The sequence below is a fragment of the Geotrypetes seraphini genome, chromosome 4 (genome assembly GCF_902459505.1).
Source record: "Geotrypetes seraphini chromosome 4, aGeoSer1.1, whole genome shotgun sequence".
Classification (NCBI taxonomy): domain Eukaryota; kingdom Metazoa; phylum Chordata; class Amphibia; order Gymnophiona; family Dermophiidae; genus Geotrypetes; species Geotrypetes seraphini.
Window position 1 is genome coordinate 323,638,752 of NC_047087.1, and position 19,593 is coordinate 323,658,344.

A 19,593-nucleotide genomic window follows, 5' to 3' on the forward strand; every position below is an offset into this window, starting at 1 on the left:
GGGAGTCGGATCACCTGCGGCAGCCCACACAGCCAATCAGGAGGGCAGCCCCACCTCTTGAGGCAATTAAACAGCCTGAGAGGCTGAAAGAGAGAGAGGCTGCACAGATCACTTGGACAGAGGAAAAGTAGGTAAGAAACCTATTCCTGTTCCCAGATCAGGCTAAGGGAGGACAGCCCCACGCCGCCCGAGAGCCACTGCGAGCCTCCGTGGGTCAGCTCAGTTGTGCGGTGCCATCTGCTGCTGTTCCCAGAGCTGGCCAAAGGAGGACAGACAATCAGGAGGACAGCCCCACGCTTCCCAGCGAGTGTTCGCTGCCCGAGAGCCACTGCGAGCCTCTCCGGGTCAGCTCAATTGTGCGATGCCATCAGCTGCTGTAGCCGTGTCTCATGCAGACACAGCTACAGCAACTGATGGCACCGTGTGATTGAGCTGACCCGGGGAGGCTCGCAGTGGCTCTCGGGTGGCGCACACTCCCAGGGAAATGAGGGGGGATGGAGGGAATGGAGAAATGGCTGGGCCTAAGTTTTTCAACTCAATCATGGAGGTCTGGGCAGCAGGAAGAAGGGGGGTACATGGCGCTTCTCCTCAGCATGCCCGTTCGCAGCTTCCCCGCGGGATGTATTGGGATTGCAAGGGTGTCGGGTCACCTGGAGAGGCTCGTAGTGGCTCTCGAGCGGTGCTCGCTCACTAGGAAGCGTGGGTGGGGAAGTGAGGGGGGATGGAGAGAAGGAAGCAAGAAAGAGGCAGAGCTGTTGTCTGGTACAGAGGCGTTGTCTGGTATATTCACTTCATAAGATGCACTGTTATTTCCACCCACTTTTTTTGGGGGGGGGAAAGTGCGTCTTATGGAGCAAAAAATACGGTAAAATCATTTTCCCTACCTTTGTTGTCTGCTTTCATGAGTCTCTGGTTGCACTTTCTTCTGATTATGCATCCAATATTTCTTTCTTTCTGCCTCCTGCACGCTTCCTCTCCTCTGGACCCTATTCCCTTCCCCAACCAACATCTCTCTCTCTCTCTCTCTCTCTCTCTCTCTGTCCCTCCATGAGTCCAACTTTTCTTCATCTCTCCTCCACCCCCATTGGCAACATGTCTCCCTCTCTCTCTCACTGTTCATCTGTCTTTCTCTCACTCCCTCCCTTGCTGCAAAGGGAGTGGGAAAAGAGAGAGACCCAGGGTGCATCTCTCCCACCCTTCTACTACCATATCCAACATTTTTCCCTCATCCCCTGGATCATGTGCAGCATTTTTCACCACTGCCCAACAGCCCCATGTCCATTTCTCCTTCTATCACCTCTCTCCAGCACCATGCCATATCTCTCCCTCCATCACTATGTCCAACATTCCTCCCCTTTGCATCCCCCTTCAATCTGTCCCTCTGTTCCCCCTCTATATTTGAAAAAGAAAGATCTTCCCTGGCCCTCAAAACGGGGTGAGAGAAAGAGACAGCTGAAACCGCCCAAAAAAAATTTTTTAATTAAATTTGTGTGAAATATGGGGAGTCCTCAGTATACACAGCTCACAATGGGGACAAAAAACCCCTAATGTGCCAGCTGTCACATACGTTACATCATACGTGTTGCCTGTGTTACATCCCTGGACTCATCCATGTGTGATACCAAGTACCTAGTGCACAAGCCAGAGTGCTAATGGTGAAAGAAATAATAATCAATCAACCTAACATACTTAAAAGATTTGAGTTGTCTCTGCCTCTCCGAGGGCACAGAAGCGACCAAAATCAACGGAAAGGCTCAGGCGTAGCAAGCCACAAACAAATAATGGATAACTTAGCTTCTCCGGGGTTAGAAATGCAAGCAGCACAATGGCTTGTCCACAAAAGTCTGTCCAACAGAACTCCATTTCGGGGGTACGAGAAACCCCCTTCCTCAGGAACCAACTGCTGGATGTAGTGCTCCAGATCGCTCAAATGCCCGCCAGAGTGGAACAGTTGAAAATGGCGCTGGACCCGGCAGAATGCCTCCGCTAATACTGGCAGAACACGTGACATCGTCACGCGTAATGAGATCACCAGGAAGCAACCCGGGAAATTCAAACTGCATACAGATCTGCTAGACAACCAAGGAAGTATATATTCATGCCAAACAGAGAATCTTTTCTTTGCAAATGGGCCTCCATATTAAATAAATGTTCTATCGATTTAATGATGCTCATTGTAGATATCATACAAGAAGTTTCACAGGAAGTTAAAACCCAATCAGATAAAATTTATGAAGATCTCCGCAAAAATCCTGTGACTTTTAAAGCTTTTCAAGAAGGTTTACCTTCTACTCAACAATCTTTGGAGCAGTTTAGGAACAAAATTCAGCAATCCAAAATTAAGAAATTTCATCGAGATACCGATGATTATTCCAAAGGAAACATTTATTCATGGTTAAAATTTAAAGAAACTACACAGGCAACATCTGACACTCATACATTTACTGATTTGGACTCCGCATATAGTAGCGGCACAGAGGATTCCAGTGTGAGATCCAAATCGCTGTTTTTTTTGTCCAGAGGGGCAAGGGGGGGGGGGGGCCACCGCAGATCGAGAAGAGGCCGGCAAAGGGGAACACACAGAGGTCGATATGCCAATCACAATCAACAGGTTCGTCCTCAAACCAGATCATCAAATCCAATCAATCCATAGTTAATAATTTATCTGGCATTCCTCTAACCGAAGATCAACTAACAGTATTAGAAAGAGGACTGTCATTTGTTCCTTCGTCTTTTCATGATCCTTATACTACTCATTGCGATCTCGAGTGCTTCATACGCTCGTTACAAATCAAGTTATTTTTTCAAGAACATTCTACTAATGTGGACTCTTCCATTTTAAGAGTTCCCTCGAGGTGGTCGCCCCCCGGTCTTCTTGATCCTGAACTCGTTCTTAAAAATATACAGGATTTTGAGCATAAAATCTTACAAAAACCAAAAAGGTACTCTAACTTGTCCAAACAAGAATGTTCGGCTTTACGAGAACTTAGCCAGGACCAAAGGCGAATTATTAAACCCGCGGACAAGGGAAGCTCTATTGTAATAAGAACATAAGAATTCGCCTCCGTGGGGTCAGACCAGAGGTCCATCCCGCCCAGCGGTCCGCTCCCGCAGCGGCCCCTCAGTCCTATCACCTGTGCAGTGGTCCCTGACTATTCCTATAACCTAGCTCAACTCCTATTTGTACCCCTCAATCCCTTTATCCTCTAGGAACCTATCTAAACTTTCTTTGAAGCCCTGTAACGTGCTCTGGCCTATCACGGCCTCTGGAAGCGCGTTCCATGTGTCCACCACCCTCTGGGTAAAAAAGAACTTCCTAGTGTTTGTTCTAAACCTACCCCCTTTTATTTTCTCCGAGTGCCCCCTTGTACTTGTGGTTCCCCACATTGTGAAGAATCTGTCCCTGTCTACCTTTTCTATGCCCTTCAGGATTTTGAAGGTTTCTATCATGTCTCCTCTAAGTCTCCGCTTTTCCAGGGACAACAGCCCCAGCTTTTTCAATCTATCAGCATATGAGAAGTTTTCCATACCCTTTATCAGTTTAGTCGCTCTTCTCTGGACTCCCTCAAGTACTGCCGTGTCTTTCTTGAGGTAAGGCGACCAGTACTGGACACAGTACTCCAGATGCGAGCGCACCATTGCACGATACAGTAGCATGATGACTTCCTTCGTCCTGGCAATGATACCCTTTTTAATGATACCCAACATTTGGTTTGCTTTCCTTGAGGCCATCGCGCATTGTGTCGACGCCTTCATTGTTGTGTCTACCATCACCCCCAGGTCTCTTTCAAGGTTACTTACCCCTAGTAGTGATCCCCCCAGTGATGTAATATTACATCGTGACCAGTATTTAATGGAGGCTAGGAAGCAACTCACCAATCTCCGTTTTTATTCCATTCTAGACAGGGACCCCACTGAAGCTTTCATGAGTACTACTGCAGGCATAGTTGATGCTGCTTATAATGAGGGACAGATTACGAAGGCTGAGACTAAATTTTTAAAAGTGTCATCCCCTGAAGACCAATTTTTTATACAGTACCCAAAGTACACAAGGGCATTCAACCTCCACCAGGCCGCCCAATTGTGTCCTTAAGAGGAACGGTTTTGGAGCCCCTATCTAAATTTATCGATTGGTTTCTTAAGCCTTTGGTAGGTTCAGCAAGGTCATTTGTGAAGGACACCACACACTTTTTATCAATTATTGGTCAAATTTCGGATATTGAAGATTCTCATACATTGATCACTTTAGATCTGGAGTCCCTTTATTCGAATATACCGCAAGGGACGGCATTGGAACTTACATCTAGAATTTTCATGCAGGAAATTCACCATGATCGCATTAGAGCTGATTTCCTCATACAATTGACTCAGTTAGTTTTAAATCATAATTATTTTCAGTTTGACAAAGATTTCTTTCTTCAAATGCATGGCGTTGCCATGGGCACCGCAGCTGCTCCAAGTATCACTAATTTGTACGTTTCGCATTTTGAAGAACAGTATCTATATCTGTCACCTTGGTATGCGTACATTAAAGTTTGGCTCAGATTTATTGATGACGTGTTTTATATTTGGACTAGGCCTTCAGAACTATTACTGTTCTTTCAGGAATGGTTGAACTCTCAAGATCCCAACCTGAGATTTACTATGACTACTGATTTACAACGGGTGTCGTTTTGGGATGTTTTGGTCCAAAAAGAGGGTCCCATACTAACTACTACAGTCTATAGGAAATCAGTGGAAGTTAACAACTATCTCAGTTATTCCAGTTGTCATCGCACACGGTTAAAGCAATCTACCGATTAGCCAGTTTCTTAGGATCCGGAGGTTATGTTCCAACATCGGTGAATTTAAAAGCCAAGCACGCATAATCTATAATCGATTCAGACTGCGAGGCTATCCCCACTATGTCCTTCAACGTGCCTACACAAGGGCGCTTTATGCTAACAGAGACCTTTTGCTGCAAAAAACAAATGTTTCTGAAGATAACAATAAACTCGGATATGTGAAAACTCAATGATGTTCCAAAATACACTTTCACAATTTTACTTTCAGTCTGAGGCTTTTCCTCCATTTTTTTGAAACACATCCCATTTAAACCAAAGCAGCACTATCTACGTTGTAGATGACAAAACCATTTGTGTACTGTCATTTTCAGACCAGGTGGCTAACATTGCCCACAGCATTAAACGTCACTGGCATGTGCTGCAATTACATTCCATTTTTCAGGATTATCCTTGCATTGCTTACTCTCGCACTAAGAATGTAGCAGATTATGTAGTTCACCCAAAATTTACATCTGATACGAGAAGTTTGAATTACAGGGGCAGCCATCGTAATTGTAGCAGGATATGTGACATTTGTACAACTTCCATTGAAGGCGGACACATAAGGTCTATCCTCTCAAATCTAATACCCATTGTAAATCTATTTGGGTTATTTATACCATCATCTGCCCGTGTCAGTTGGTATATGTGGGGTATACACAGAGAACTATCAGGACATGTCTCATTGAACATAGAAGTAGGATAAATACTCAGTCCATGAGCTCTCCTATGGACCCCCACTGCATTCAATGCTGTCATTCTTTTTCAGATCTGCGCTGGAATATTGTCGAACAGATTTTCAAGGATTTTGAGGGGGATAGACTGATCCGCTTGCAACAGAGAGAGCAGTATTGGATTTTTGAACTTCAAGCAGTGCACCCTTTGGGACTTAATGATTACATTGAATGGCACTGTGCCATTTAATCTGAACCTTCTCTGTTCGACTTGGACCTGGACTTTTTCTTATGTTTGGCATGAATATATACTTCCTTGTTTATCTAGCAGATCTGTATGCAGTTTGAATTTCCTGGGTTGTTTCCCAGTGACCTCATTACGCATGACAATGTCACGTGTTCTGCCAGTATTAGCGGAGGCATTCCTCCGGGTCCAGCGCCATTTTCAACTGTTCCACTCTGGCGGGCGTTTGAGCGATCTGGAACACTACATCCAGCAGTTGGTTCCTGAGGAAGGGGGTTTCTCGTACCCCCGAAACAGAGTTCCGTTGGACAGACTTTTGTGTTGCTTGCATTTCTAACCCCGAAGAAGCTAAGTTATTCATTATTTGTTTGTGGCTTGCTATGCCTGAGCCTTTCCGCTGATTTTGGTCACTTCTGTGCCCTCGGATGAAAGGCAGAGACAGCTCTAACCTTTTAAGTATGTTAGGTTGATTGATTATTATTTCTTTCACCATTAGCACTCTGGCTTGTGCACTAGGTACTTGGTATCACACATAGGTGAGTCTGGGGATGTAACACAGGCAACACCCTTGTGGGTGTAACGTATGTGACAGGCTGGCACATTAGGGGCTTTTTGTCCCCATTGTGAGCTGTGTATACTGAGGACTCCCCATATTTCACACAAATTTAATTTAAAAAATTTTGGGGGGCAGTTTCAGCTGTCTCTTTCTCTCACCCCGTTTTGAGGGCCAGGGAAGATCTTTCTTTTTCATTATTTGGGTTTCTTTCCATTTTTGGGTTTTTTGTATCCCTCTCTATATTCAACATTTCTCCCTCTCATCCTTCTCTTCCACATGCATCTCTACTTCAATTCTCTCTCTCTGCCCAACAATTTTCCTTTTTTCCCCATGTGCACCATCTCTTTCCCTCTCACTCACACACTCATGCCCAACAAATCTCTCGTTAGTGCTTCCTTCCTTCTTCCCTCCCTCCCTTCTGTGTCCCATGTTCATGCCCCCTCCCTTCCTTCTGTGTCCCGAGTTCAAGCCCCCATCCCTGCCTTCCAGCCTTTGTCTCAAATTCCCTCCCCTCCTTTCTCTCTTTGTCCCAAGATCATGCCTCTTCTTTCCCTTACTTGCTACAACACGCTTGCTCCATGCAGGGCCATCCAGCTTGGCTGCTCCTTCCTGCCTTCAGCCGCACAGGGATGCATTGTGGGCAGCAGCTTTTGCACACTGACATGGCTGACTCACAAGCCTTCCTTCTGATGTCAGCTCTGACATCAGAGAGAAGGCTTCCGGATTAGCCACGTGCAGTGTGCAAAAGCCACTGCCCTGTGTGGCTGAAGGCCAGAGGAAGCAGCCCTGAAGGAGGTAACTGGGATCTCCCGTTAACACGGAAGGCTTTCCTCTGATGTCAGCTCTGACATCAGAGGGAAGCCTTTTCGAGTTGGCTTCGGTGGAGGACTTCTAAAAGAACTACATTGGCTACCAATAAAGAAAATAATAGAGTTCAAGATGATCTGCATGATCCACAAAGCCATATACAGCAAAAACTCCTATGGGCTTACCGCAAACATCAAGGTCACGGCCTCCTTCCTCAACTCAAGATCAACACAATGGTTCAAGATCTCCTTCCCTTCCCCTCAACAAGTCCACCAGAAAAGATGTTCGAGTCTACTTTCGAATTCCAAGCTCCATGCATTTGGAATAAACTCCCAATATCACTCCGCTTCTGGAAGACACTTAAGATAACCCTAGCCAATACATCTGTCTCTACTGTTCCTATTGTAACGCTGTACAAAATCTTTTGTTAACTGCAATGAATCCTTTTTGAAAAATTGCGGGATATAAGACCTGTATAATATAGTTTGTAAGGCATTTCATTGTATAAAAAGTCCATTCCTCCTCATCTCATCCTGCATTAAAGCATTCCACCCACTCAGATCTTTCTATTCCAGATAGACAGTCTGAGGGGTGTTAAAATTTGGGCTCTAAATTATCTTTATTATTAGAAGAAATCAGGATGCTGGGTCTAGGCTTGGTAATCTGAATCCAAATGCTGGCTGAAGGTACGTGGCATGGACAGCTAAGCTATTTTGTTTCTGTCTTTGTGCAGGGTATGCAGCATCAAATTGCACATGTGGCCACACAGCTGGAGGCAGCCAGGCTACTAACATACAATGCAGCTAGGATGCTGGAGGCTGGAGTTCCCTTCATTAAAGAGGCATCTATGGCCAAGTATTACAGCTCTGAGGTAAGAGCTGGGCTCAACCACCTCATACAAGAATCAGTGTGAACATGTCAGCAAACACAGTTAATTTAATGGTTTGTTATGGACCTTTTCTCCTAATGTTCCCAGATAAGAACATAAGAACTGCCATCTCTGGCTCAGACCCTCGGTCCATCAAGTCCGGCGATCCGCACATGCGGAGGCCCTGACAGGTGTACACCTGGCGTAATTTATAGTCCACCATATCTTTATATGCCTCTCTTAAGGAGATATGCATCTAGTTTGCTCTTGAAGCCCAGGACGGTCGATTCCGCAATAATCTCCTCTGGGAGGGCATTCCAGGTGTCAACCACTCTCTGAGTGAAGCAGAACTTCCTGACATTAGTCCTGAACCTGTCCCCCCTTAGCTTCATTACATGTCCTCTAGTCCGTGTCAAATTGTACAATGTAAATAATCTTCTCTGCTCTATTTTGTCGATTCCTTTCAGTATTTTGAAGGTCTCGATCATATCCCCATGCAGTCTCCTTTTCTCAAGGGAGAACAATCCTAGTGTTATAAGTCTATCCTCGTATTCCAGTTTCTCCATACCCTTCACCAGTTTTGTTGCTCGTCTCTGCACCCTCTCCAGTAGTTTTATATCCTTCTTTAGGTAGGGAGACCAATGTTGGACGCAGTATTCCAAGTGTGGTCTGACCATTGCCCTATAAAGCGGCATTATAACTTTCTCCGATCTACTCTAGATTCCTTTCTTTATCATGCCCAACATTCTATTTGCCTTCTTTGTCGCTGCCGCGCATTGTGCCGACGGCTTCAGGGTCCTATCTATCAGTATACCCAGGTCCTTTTCTTGTTCACTCTTCCCCAGAGTTGCACCTGACATTGTATACTCGTAGATCTGCTCTTTGATTGAGCTGTGTGGAGAGATCCAGTAAATGGGATCTGTCTTTGCTTAAGTCTTCTAGTAGACCTATAGTACAAGCACACCTTGAGTATCACATGAAGTTCTGGATTACTCAAAAATGATATAGTGGAACAGAGAGTGGCAACCAGAATGAGAGAGGAAATGTAGTAGCTCTCCAGTGAAAGAAAGCTGCTTGTAGAAGTACAAAATCACAAGTGGGGTGGATCTGGTAATTAGGAAACAGTTATTTATGAGGACAAGCAGGCAGCATATTCTCACATGTGGGTGACATCATCCATGTAATCCAACACTTTAAAAATCTGGAGAATGCCCATACCACACTTGCATTGGTATCTTCCCGCCCAATGTCAGCTCGTGTGACCTTTAGTACTTCGTTTTCTGTGGAGCTGAGAAGCTTTTATATTTCTTGTGCCTTCCCGTTCCTTTTTTACCCTTCTTTTTCTCCTATTTTTTTTTTGTATCCGTTCAAATCCTAAGTGGAGTAGAACGGGTACAAGTGGATCGATTTTTTTCACTTCGTCAGAAATTACAAAGATTAGGGGACACTCAATGAAGTTACACAGAAATACTTTTAAAACCAATAGGAGGAAATATTTTTTCACTTGGAGAATAGTTAAGCTCAGACGCGTTGGCAGAAGTTGTGGTAAGAACGGGTAACGTAGCTGGTTTTAAGAAAGGTTTGGACAATTTCCTGGAGGAAAAGTCCATAATCTGTTATTGAGAAAGACATGGGGGAAGCCACTGCTTGCATGGAATGTTGCTACTCCTTGGGTTTTGGCCAGGTACTAGGGACCTGGATTGGTCACCATGAGAATGGGCTTCTGGACTTGATGGGCCATTGGTCTGACCCAGTAAGGCTATTCTTATGTTCTTATAATTTTGATTTTTATATTGAGTTTTTGTTTCGGGTCTTTGGATCCTTTCCAGCCTGTTTTCAGGTTGGGAGTGACGAACCTTGCTATCTACTCGACCTCCCCAAACCATTGAATCATTTGACCTAGCATCGGCAGTTTTTCCTTCGATGTCAAAGGCTCCTAGCGGTTTCAAGCAGTGCACTCAGTGCAAAAAAAAAAGACCATTTCAGGTAGAGACCCACATAATTGGTGTGTCCAGCTTCTAGGTCCTGAACACTGGGACATTTCCTGTCTGCTCTGCTATAAATTGCAGAAGAGGTCACTTAAAGCCAGGAAGTTACAGTACATAAAACTTTTCAGGTCAACTTCATCTACATCAAGGATGGTTGGACACTCTGACACCACCGCTCAACATCCACTCCAGCATCAACAGTGGCACTGACACCGTTCACAACCCATTGCACATCTTCTTTGTCTGTGTTGCCTGCCTCGGGGAAAGCTCATAAGAAAGCTAAGAAGCATAAACACCTTTACTCCTCAAAACTAAACTAAACCTTAAGTTTGTGTACCGCATCATCTCCACAGAAGTAGAGCTCGGCACGGTTTACAGGAATTGGTACAGAAAGGAACTACAATGAAAAGTAGAAGGACTTAGAAAGAGAGGTTTAGAGGGAATTAGTATATCGATGAGGGAGAGGTCATTGCATTTTGGAGAAGAGCCAAGTTTTCAGATGTTTTCGGAAGAGTTGGAGGGAGGACAGGCACCGAAGCAGGGTGGTAAAACTGTTCCAGAGTTCGGTGATCCTGAAGAAGAGGGAAGTCCCTAGTTTTCCTGCATGGTATATGCCTTTTAAAGAGGGAAAGGATAGTTTGAATTTTTGAGTGGATCTGGTGGTGTTGGGATTAGAGGAGTTCCAAGATAGTGGAAAAAGAGGAGGCAGGACACCGTGTAGAGACTTGAAGTTTAGGCAGGCGCATTTGTAGTGAACCCTAAGGATTACTGGGAGCCAGTGAAGCTTAGACAGAAGCGGGGAGACGTGGTCAAATTTTCTTTTTGCGAAGATTAGTTTAGCCGCAGTGTTCTGGATCCGTTGGAGTCTGTGAAGGCTTTTCTTTGTCAGGCTTAAGTAGATAGAGTTACAGTAATCCAGTCTGGAAAGAATGATGGATTGTACGAGGACAGCAAAGTGATGATGATGGAAGCAGGATCTCACTTTCCTTAACATGTGAAGATTGAAAAAACATTTTTTTACTAAGGAATTAAGGTGGTCATTGAAGGATAGTGTGGAATTAATGATGATGCCCAGAACTTTGCATGAGTGTTCAAGATGCAATGTGGTGCCAGAGGACAGAGGGATGAGGGTGGGTAGCTTATCTAATTTTGAGCCGAGCCAAAGTAGTTTTGTTTTGGTCTGTTTAATTTCATTTGTACGGTGAGGGCCCAGGATTGGAGGTTCAATATACATGAGGAGATATTCTCAGAGAGATTGGTGAGGTTAGAGTCGGTCTCGAGGAGGACAAGGATGTCATCGGCGTAAAGTGTAAAGTGTTTCCAAGGGGGACAGTTGGAGGAGTTTCAGGGAGGACATATAAACATTGAAGAGAATCGGGGATAGAGGTGACCCCTGAGGAACTCCACAGATCGGTTTCCACAGGTGGGATGAGGAGCCATTCATGTTAACAAAGTAGGAGCGGGAACGTAAGAATTTTGAGAACCAATCTAAGACTGTTAAGTTTAAGCCAATTTCAGAAAGTTGGAGAATTAGTATATCATGATGAACCATGTCGAAAGCTGCAGAAAGGTCGAATTGAAGAAGAACAGCAAACTTATTGCAAGAGTGGAGATTTTGGACCTTTGAGATTAATGAGGCCAATAGGGATTCGGTGTTGAAGTTGGGTCGGAAGCCATGTTGGTAGGGTAGGAGAATGGAGAATCTTTCAAGATAGGATGAAAGTTGGGTAGATATGATGGACTCCAGCAACTTGGTCAGGAGAGGAATATTTGCTATTGGGCAATAGTTGGATGGTATGGTGGGGTCTAGATCAGCTTTTTTCAGTAGTGGGGATAGGGCAATGTGTCCCATTTCTGCAGAGAATAGGCCTGAAAGTAAGGCAGAGTTTATGAGTTTGGTGAGAGATGAGATGGCTTGTGTGGGAATTTTCTCGTACAGTTAGGAGGGGAAAGGGTCCAAGGTACAGTTGCAGGATTTCAATTTGAGGCAGAGTTTGGCGACCTGGGAATCAGATACGGGCTCGAAGGTGGTCCAGGATCTGTCGGCTGGAATATGGTTGGCGACGGTTAGAGTGGGGTTGGAGTCGGTGGATACCAGAGAGTTGAAAGAGGGTGCTGGTGGGAATGAGCATCATAAAGTAGTGACTTTCTCATTGAAGAATTTTGCTAGATCATCAGCAATTGGAGAGGAGGGGAGTGTGGTGGTGTCATGTTTGGAGGATATGGAGCGCCAGATGTTGAACAAAGTATTACTTTGGTTGTTGGACCTGGAGATTTTGTTACCGTAGTAATTCTTCCTTGCTTTTTTTAGTTCAGTATTGTATGACTTAATATTAGCCCTCCAGGATTGTCTGTCTGTGGGGGATTTAGATTTTTTTCCATTTGAGTTCCAGTAATCGACATTTCTGCTTCAGTTCTCTGTGGTATGGAAGGTACCAAGGGGCCTTGCGGGAGTAGGAGACTGTTTTAGTGGATAGTGGTGCAAGGGAGTGGTAGGTGGTCTCAGAGAGGGTGATCCAGGTGTGTCAGTTGGATTCAGGGTTTGGAGGGTTAGGAATGGTGGGAATTAGGTTGAGGAATTTGGTCCAGAACAGTTCGCTAGCGATTTTTTTTCAAAAGGTAATGGAGTTTGAGGAACGAGGTGGGGGCCCAAGGTGAGACATGAAAATGGGGAGGCAAAAAGCCCCTAGGAAGTGGTCAGACCAAGGGACATCGACCGAAGTTTTGTAATCGGTGAGATCGAGGAAACTGATGTGTGTTCCCCTTTTCATGGGTTGGGGAGAGAGCCGGTGGGGGGAAGCCTAAAGAAGTGAGGAAGTTAATGAAATCAGTTGCATCCATGTTAGTGGTATTGTTTAGGTGGAGATTAATGTCACCAATGATTAGTAATCTATGAAATTTGAGGAAGGCGTTTGTAATGGTCTTGAGGACTGGTTAAGAGGATTGGTTCCAGGTGAACGGTGGACGATATAATAGTAGGATACCCAGTGGGTGAGGATGGAGTTCGTCATTGACCGAGACTAGCATATATTCTAGAGAGGCATGGCTGCCCTTTTTGAGAAGCTGGACATCGAAGAATGATTTGTGAAGGAATGCCAAGCCACCTCCTTTTCGGTTAATTCTGGGGGAGAAGAGGCCTTGGTAGCCGTGAGAACAAAGCTCGTTTTGTGTAAATATGTCGTCTTTTGCAATCCATGATTCTGTGATGAAAAGGAATCCGGGGTCAAGATCTTCAAATAGGTCCTTCAAAATTTGGGTTTTGTTGCATGCGGATCTGGCATTGCAGTAAAGTGACGGGACTGGGGTGAGCGAGTCAAAGGCAAGGTTGGGAAGGTTGGCAGGGGGAATGGGCTTTAAGGAGGCATGATTAGTTTTTCGTGGGTTTTTTTTGAAAGAATGATTTCTGGTGCGCAGTAGCGTGGGGATTTTGATGCCTGGGCAAATAGTACTGACATTTATGGGGTCGGGTAAGTTGGGAGAGGGGGGTTTCAGGCAGAGGGTGATATTGGAGGATGAGCAGAGAAGGAGAAGAAGAATCCACGGGTGTGGCTTCATGATTGGGGTTAGGGAGGCCTATGGGAGGGCTAGGAGGCAGGAGTAGAGGAAATTCTTGGCAATTGGGTAGGACTTGAGCAATTAAAAAGAATCTGATGGGCCTTAGCAATTGAGCAGAGCATAAACAATTAGAAAGAATCTGGTGAATCCTAGAGATTGACAGAACTTAAGCAATTAAATAGGTTTGGCAAATTGGTCAGAACTAGAACAATTAGATAGAGTGGTGAATCCATAGGAATTGGTTAGAGCTTAATACAATTAAATAAAATATGGTGAACTTAAGCAATTGGGCAATTGAAAGAGTCAAGTGAACCTTAGCAGAATATGAGCAATTAGCAATTGGGCAGAACTTAGACGAATTAAGCGAATTGGGCAGAACTTAAACAAATTAAACATAAACAAATTAAACTTAAACAGATTGTGCAGATCTTAAATGAAGACAAGCCTGGGCCCGAGTGATTCTACAGACGGGGGCTTGCTGCCAGCGACCTGCGCTTAGGCGGGTCGTGAAGTTCTCCTTTCCCGGCTGGCCGTGGGGGAAGGCAAACCGAAACTCAGGCAGGTGAGCTGGGGAACGTTGGCTGCTTTCCTGCAGTGGCTAGGAGGAATAATGATTTTCTCCCCTGTTGGTTTGGGGGAGGGGTGGAGCAGAGGCCAGGTGCCCTGCTGGAGAGGGCTCCGATGCTGGCCTCGTGCTGGATCGCTGCTTTTTAAAAAAGTTTTCTCCCCTCCTTGCTTCAGTATCATCTCAATAATAAAGCAGATCCTAACTGGTTATAGCCGGTGAAACTATCAACAATACAACATCAAAAATATATATAATCTAACATAAATGTTTATTTATATACTGCATTAGCCTTTCGGTTCAAGGTGGCGTACAGGATAGTAAAAAACATCAAGGAACAGTAATTTTTAACAAATTAGAATACAGTTTTACAAACGTATGAAAAAACAATAAACGAAAAATTGAGGTTAGTGATGGGGTAAGATGATGAGTGAAAGTTGTTTAGTCTTGGGCCAACAAGGGTTAATTTAAAACTGGGTCGTCAGGTTTGGGGAAGAGATGAGTTTTCAGGAGCTTCCTAAAATGCATGTATGATGTAGACGAACGGACCAGATGACTCCATTCTGGATCTTTAGAAGCTGCTTGGTAGGATAAGAATTTTTTGATGAATCTCTTATGCGAGAAACTTTTAATAGATGGGAAGGAAAAGAGTGAGTGGGGTCAAGAGGCCCGCCCGGGTCTGGAAAATAAAAAATGATTGGTGAGGTAATCAAGCAATAAACCATATAGGGCCTTATAGAAGAGACAGCCAAATTTTAAAAAATACCTGATTCTCAATTTTTAGCCAGTGGAGTTTGTTGTAGAAAGGAGTTAAGTGATCAAATTTTTTCAAGTAAAATATCAGGCTTACTGCGGTGTTCTGAATTATGCATAATTTCTGGAAATGTTTGCAAAGTCCAGATAGGTAGATGATGTTGCAGTAGTCCAAGATACTGAGAACTAGCAATTGGAGCAGAAGAGTAATCTTAAGTAACCATAATCTTCAGTTTATAATCTCCTATATTTTAAATCTCTTTGTTTTCAAAAGTAAATATATAAGCAGCATGTACTTAATAAGTTACTAAATCCAGGCGATTAAATCCATCAGAAGTAGCTTCCTGGCATAACGTTGTTTTGCCACTATGGCTGCATCAGTTCCATATACTCATGCTGCATCTTCAGATGGATTTAATCGCCTGGATTTAGTAATTTTTAAAATAAGTACTGTATATGCTGCTTATATATTTGCCTTTGAAAACAGAGGTTTAAGATATAGATTATAAACTGAAGATTATGGTCTGTTGCATACTATAGTACCTACGATAAAAGTTGGACCTATGAAGATGTAACTGGAACTCTATATGATTGGATCAGAATAACTATACCATTATATGGTCCTTAAAAATTATTTCAGAAACTTTTTGTGAGAGTAACCCTTGTTTATCCCAGGACAAGCAGGCAGCATATTCTTAACGTATGGGTGACGTCACCGATGGAGCCCCGGTACGGACCTTTTTAACTAGAAAGTTCTAGTTGGCCGCACCGCGCATGCGTGAGTGCCTTCCCGGCCGACGGAGGAGTGCGTGGTCCCCAGTTTCTTCATTTCCGCGGAGCGAAGAAGTCGCATGTTTTTCAACGGCCGTTGAAATCATTTAGTTTGCCTTCCCGCTCACGTATTTTTTCCGAATTTCTTCTTTTTTTCCCTTTGGATTACTTTATTTTTCCTATAAAAAAAAAAAAACTCGTCGAGTTTTCTTTATTTTTTCGAGCCGGCCCCGGCGGGGCCTGTTGTCATCATACAGGCCTCCGGCTTTGATTTTGCAGAGGCCGTGTTTCCCTTCATGCCCCCTCAACCGGGTTTTAAGAAGTGCCAGCGGTGTGCACGCCCGATCTCTCTCACAGACCCGCACAATTGGTGCCTCCAGTGCCTGGGTCCAGAGCATCGGGCTGACACCTGCACCCGCTGTGCTACACTTAAAAAGCGCACTTTGAAAAATAGGCAGATCCAGCAAAATATTTTGTTTGGTACCGGATCTGCCATGGAACCTGCCGCGATGTCGACGGCACCCCAAAAGTCGGCACCGACGACGTCGACACCTCCAGACCCTTCCTCGGGTTCGTTGGGTCCAGGTAAGCCAGCTAAGAAGCCTTCCACTTCCCTCGAGCGCCCTCCTGCCACGGTTGCGACACCGGCCCTTCCGGCACCGCACCGGCCCCGCAAACGCTCCGCTCTGATCTCGGTGAGTGCCTCATCATCGGCCTCCTCATCGCCGGAGCGTAGAGCGGCACCTATGGTACCGAAGAAGAAAAAAATGGTACCGGTGCCTCCCCTGGATGATCGCATCGCAGCCATACTCCAAACACAGTTACAGGAGCAGCTGCAACAACAACTCCAACAACTGTTGCCGGCGTTGCTGGCACCGCACCTTCCGGTACAGGACCGGTCCGAGCCTCGCACTGTCCCGTCGGTGTCGACCCCCTCGGTACCGATTAATACCTCCATGCCGGTGCTCTTGGCCAAAACACCTACAGTGCATACCCTTGCTACTGCCGACCCTGTCCGGTCCCAGGAACGACATCGGTCTTCCTCACCCGGTACCGCCTCGGTGCGCTCAGGCAAATCTCTCTCAAAGACCCGCCATGCCGAGCCCTCCACGCCGATGTCCAAACGTACACACCCCGACGTTAGGGACCCAGACTTGTGGGAAGACTCCCCTCACGGTACCGAAGAGGACGCTTCGTCAACCGACGAAGAACCCTCCATGACCGACACCGTCTCCAAACCTGAGCAATCCTCTTTCTCTAAATTCCTTAGGGAGATGTCAGCAGCTCTTTCCATCCCCTTAGAGTCCGACTCTAAGAAGTCTCAGGCTTTCCTCGATGCCCTAGACTTTGAGCAACCTCCCAAGGAATTTCTAAAGTTGCACGTCCACGACATCTTACGGGAAACTTTCTATAAGAACTGGGAGACTCCCCTCACTGTTCCCGGAGCCCCACGTAAATTGGATAGCTTATACCGGGTTATCCCAATTCTTTACCCTGATATCCTGGAGGAAAAGTTTCTAACCATTAGTGGTAAGGTAGACTTAGAAAAGCCACTGCTTATCTCTGCATTTGAGTATTAAGGAATGGAGCTACACTCTGGGATCCTTTACTTACTTGTGATCAGATTCTGCTGGGCTCAGGGGAACTTGGTCTAAACAGCATAATGATTGTAACAGGAGTGGGTGGCTGTACTGAAGAAAGGGAAGGAGCAGTAAAGCCGTGCATTGATTAACAACATTTATTCTCCCTCAGGTTGCATCACTGACTACCAGTAAATGCATTGAATGGATGGGTGGGGTTGGATTTACTAAGGATTATCCAATCGAGAAATACTACCGAGACTGCAAGATAGGTAAGGAGTAGTGACAGCGGTTACAACTCTGGAGGGGTGGGAAGTAGAGGGGACTGACTGTGTTAGTAGGAATTTCTCTCTCACTCCTATATCTTTACCCCCCCCCCCCCCACAAAGGCTTTAACTCATCTCTTTATGGGCCATACACCTTTCATTTCACAGCCTGCTTCCTGTCTGCCTTGCATCTCTGCCCCTGTAGTTCTAGATTCCTGGTTCTCTACTCAATCCTCAGAACACTCCGAACCAGTCAAATTGTTAAGGATTTGTTCACTGAATATGCCTGAGATAGATTTGCGTGCAAGGAAGATCTGTCTCAGGCATGTTCTTTGCAATATCTGACCAGCGGATATGTCCTAAAGACTGCTTGAGAACCCTGGTCTTCTCAAAAGATTTGAATGCGAATGAATAGGCAAGTTTTCCTTTACCCTTCTGGTTTTTTATGTATTTCAGGCACAATATACGAAGGATCGTCTAACATCCAGTTGAGCACTGTAGCAAAATGCCTAGGCTCAGAGTACTAACTGTGACGGGAAATCTCCGGTTCCAGAACACTTTCACTGCTACTTGGTGAATCCCAGGGACCGCTGGGAGCTGTGCCCAGAGCTCATCTAGTAGTTTCATTTTAAGGGCACCATCAGAATTATGAAGGACTCCTGAGCACTCGCCAGTTTTATTCTGAGAAGTGGCACCAGAAATTAGGCATTCTGCAGATGGCCGATCATTTGCATTCTGTTTGCCTTTCTTTCATCTAATATCATGGCTGAGGTTGGTGCCAGGGCTCAGTGACTTCATGAAGGCATCTGACAGTCAAACAAAACCAGCATTAGTAGGGATTAATTGTTTGTCTTCTAAACAAAATGCCATTTATCTGTGGCAAAAGCTATTCTCACTGGAGGTGAGTGTTATAGAGAGGGGAGTAATAGTATGAGAGGCAGCTCATTCTTACTCCAGCCTAGGAGTAATTAAGTTCATGGATAATGGTGCAGGTGGTCATTTTTCCCTCATACTGTTCAAATTGTTCCTAGAACATCAGTGGGCGATAAATTTGAATAAAATACATTTTCGGCATTGGTGAAAACATGTTCCTTAAATCTTAAGCAGTGTTGCAGCTTGTAGCAGAAAACTTTCCCATGAACAGGGAGTCTACAAGTTTCTGTATGAAAGCAAGTAGCTGGCAATGTGACACCCATCTTAAGGCATCTTGTTGCATTATCCATCCTCTCTGGGTCTAATCTAATCTAAGACTTGGCTTTATATACCAAGTCATCATTCTTAAGAAAGCTTGACTCGGTTTACAATAATTAACTTAAATAAAAGCCATAAAAAATAAGACTAAATTTCGGGAAATTAATTTTCAAAGTGTTTAGCAAATAAAGTAGTTTTTAAAGATTTGTGAAAAAATTGAAGTGAGCCGGAACTCCTTAAAAGAAATGGAAGATCATTCCAAAGTTGAGAAAACTTAAAGATCAGAGATTGACTAAAACTCTTGACTCCTTTAATCCCTTTTTTGGAAGGGTCAAAGCTGGAGCCTTCTGTTTCTATTTTTAAAGAGACCAGAGAACTTCAGGCCTTTGAATTCTATTGGAGAAAGCAATCCAGACTCATGGGTTATGCAATGCTACCAGCAGATGGAGTCCGAAAAGCACTGACTTGACACCATTCCCTAACTATCCTGTGCAGCTTGTTCTGTTCTGTTAGGTTGGAATTTCTTCCCCTTAGTGCCAAACAAAAAAGGTATATATAAATGTACCTTAATTCTTCAAGGAAGGGTCTGGGTGTTATACCCAGGTGCCCCATGTCTCTTCCCCTTCTTTACCCCTTGCATAGTAGGGGGGAGGGGGTTGCCTTATTGTGCCTTGTCCCCCACCCCTTCCTTACTCTTGATTGGGGACTCCTGAGTGTCTATGACTAAGGGACTAGTATCTGAAAGACAAAGAGCCCATGCTTGTGGGGGGAAGGGGGGGGGAAGACAAATACTTTTAGGGAGCTTGCTCACTGGATTTCCTCTAGAGTTCTTGTTTCTCTCAGGGTGAGGGGATGGTAAAAGAGCAGCATTGGGAAGACCCATCCCCTGGGTAGTCAGCTTATTTGGGGGAGGGGACCACAGTGTGGTGGCCATTTGGGAAGGTACATGGCA

The 19,593-nt window shown here is 44.9% G+C and overlaps 1 protein-coding gene across 5 annotated transcripts in view; it reads left to right on the forward strand.

Annotated features, from left to right (window-relative positions):
* Positions 1-18,524, forward strand: part of ACADSB (acyl-CoA dehydrogenase short/branched chain) — a 156,293-nt gene extending 137,769 nt beyond the window's left edge. For all 5 annotated transcript variants that reach the window (XM_033940992.1, XM_033940994.1, XM_033940996.1 and 2 more), the window contains 3 exons: positions 7,838-7,975; positions 17,357-17,456; positions 17,907-18,524. In XM_033940992.1, coding sequence (XP_033796883.1) covers positions 7,838-7,975; positions 17,357-17,456; positions 17,907-17,977 — 309 coding nt within the window. In that variant the 3' untranslated portion in view covers positions 17,978-18,524. The remainder of the gene's footprint in view (positions 1-7,837; positions 7,976-17,356; positions 17,457-17,906) is intronic.
* Positions 18,525-19,593: the final 1,069 nt, after the last annotated feature.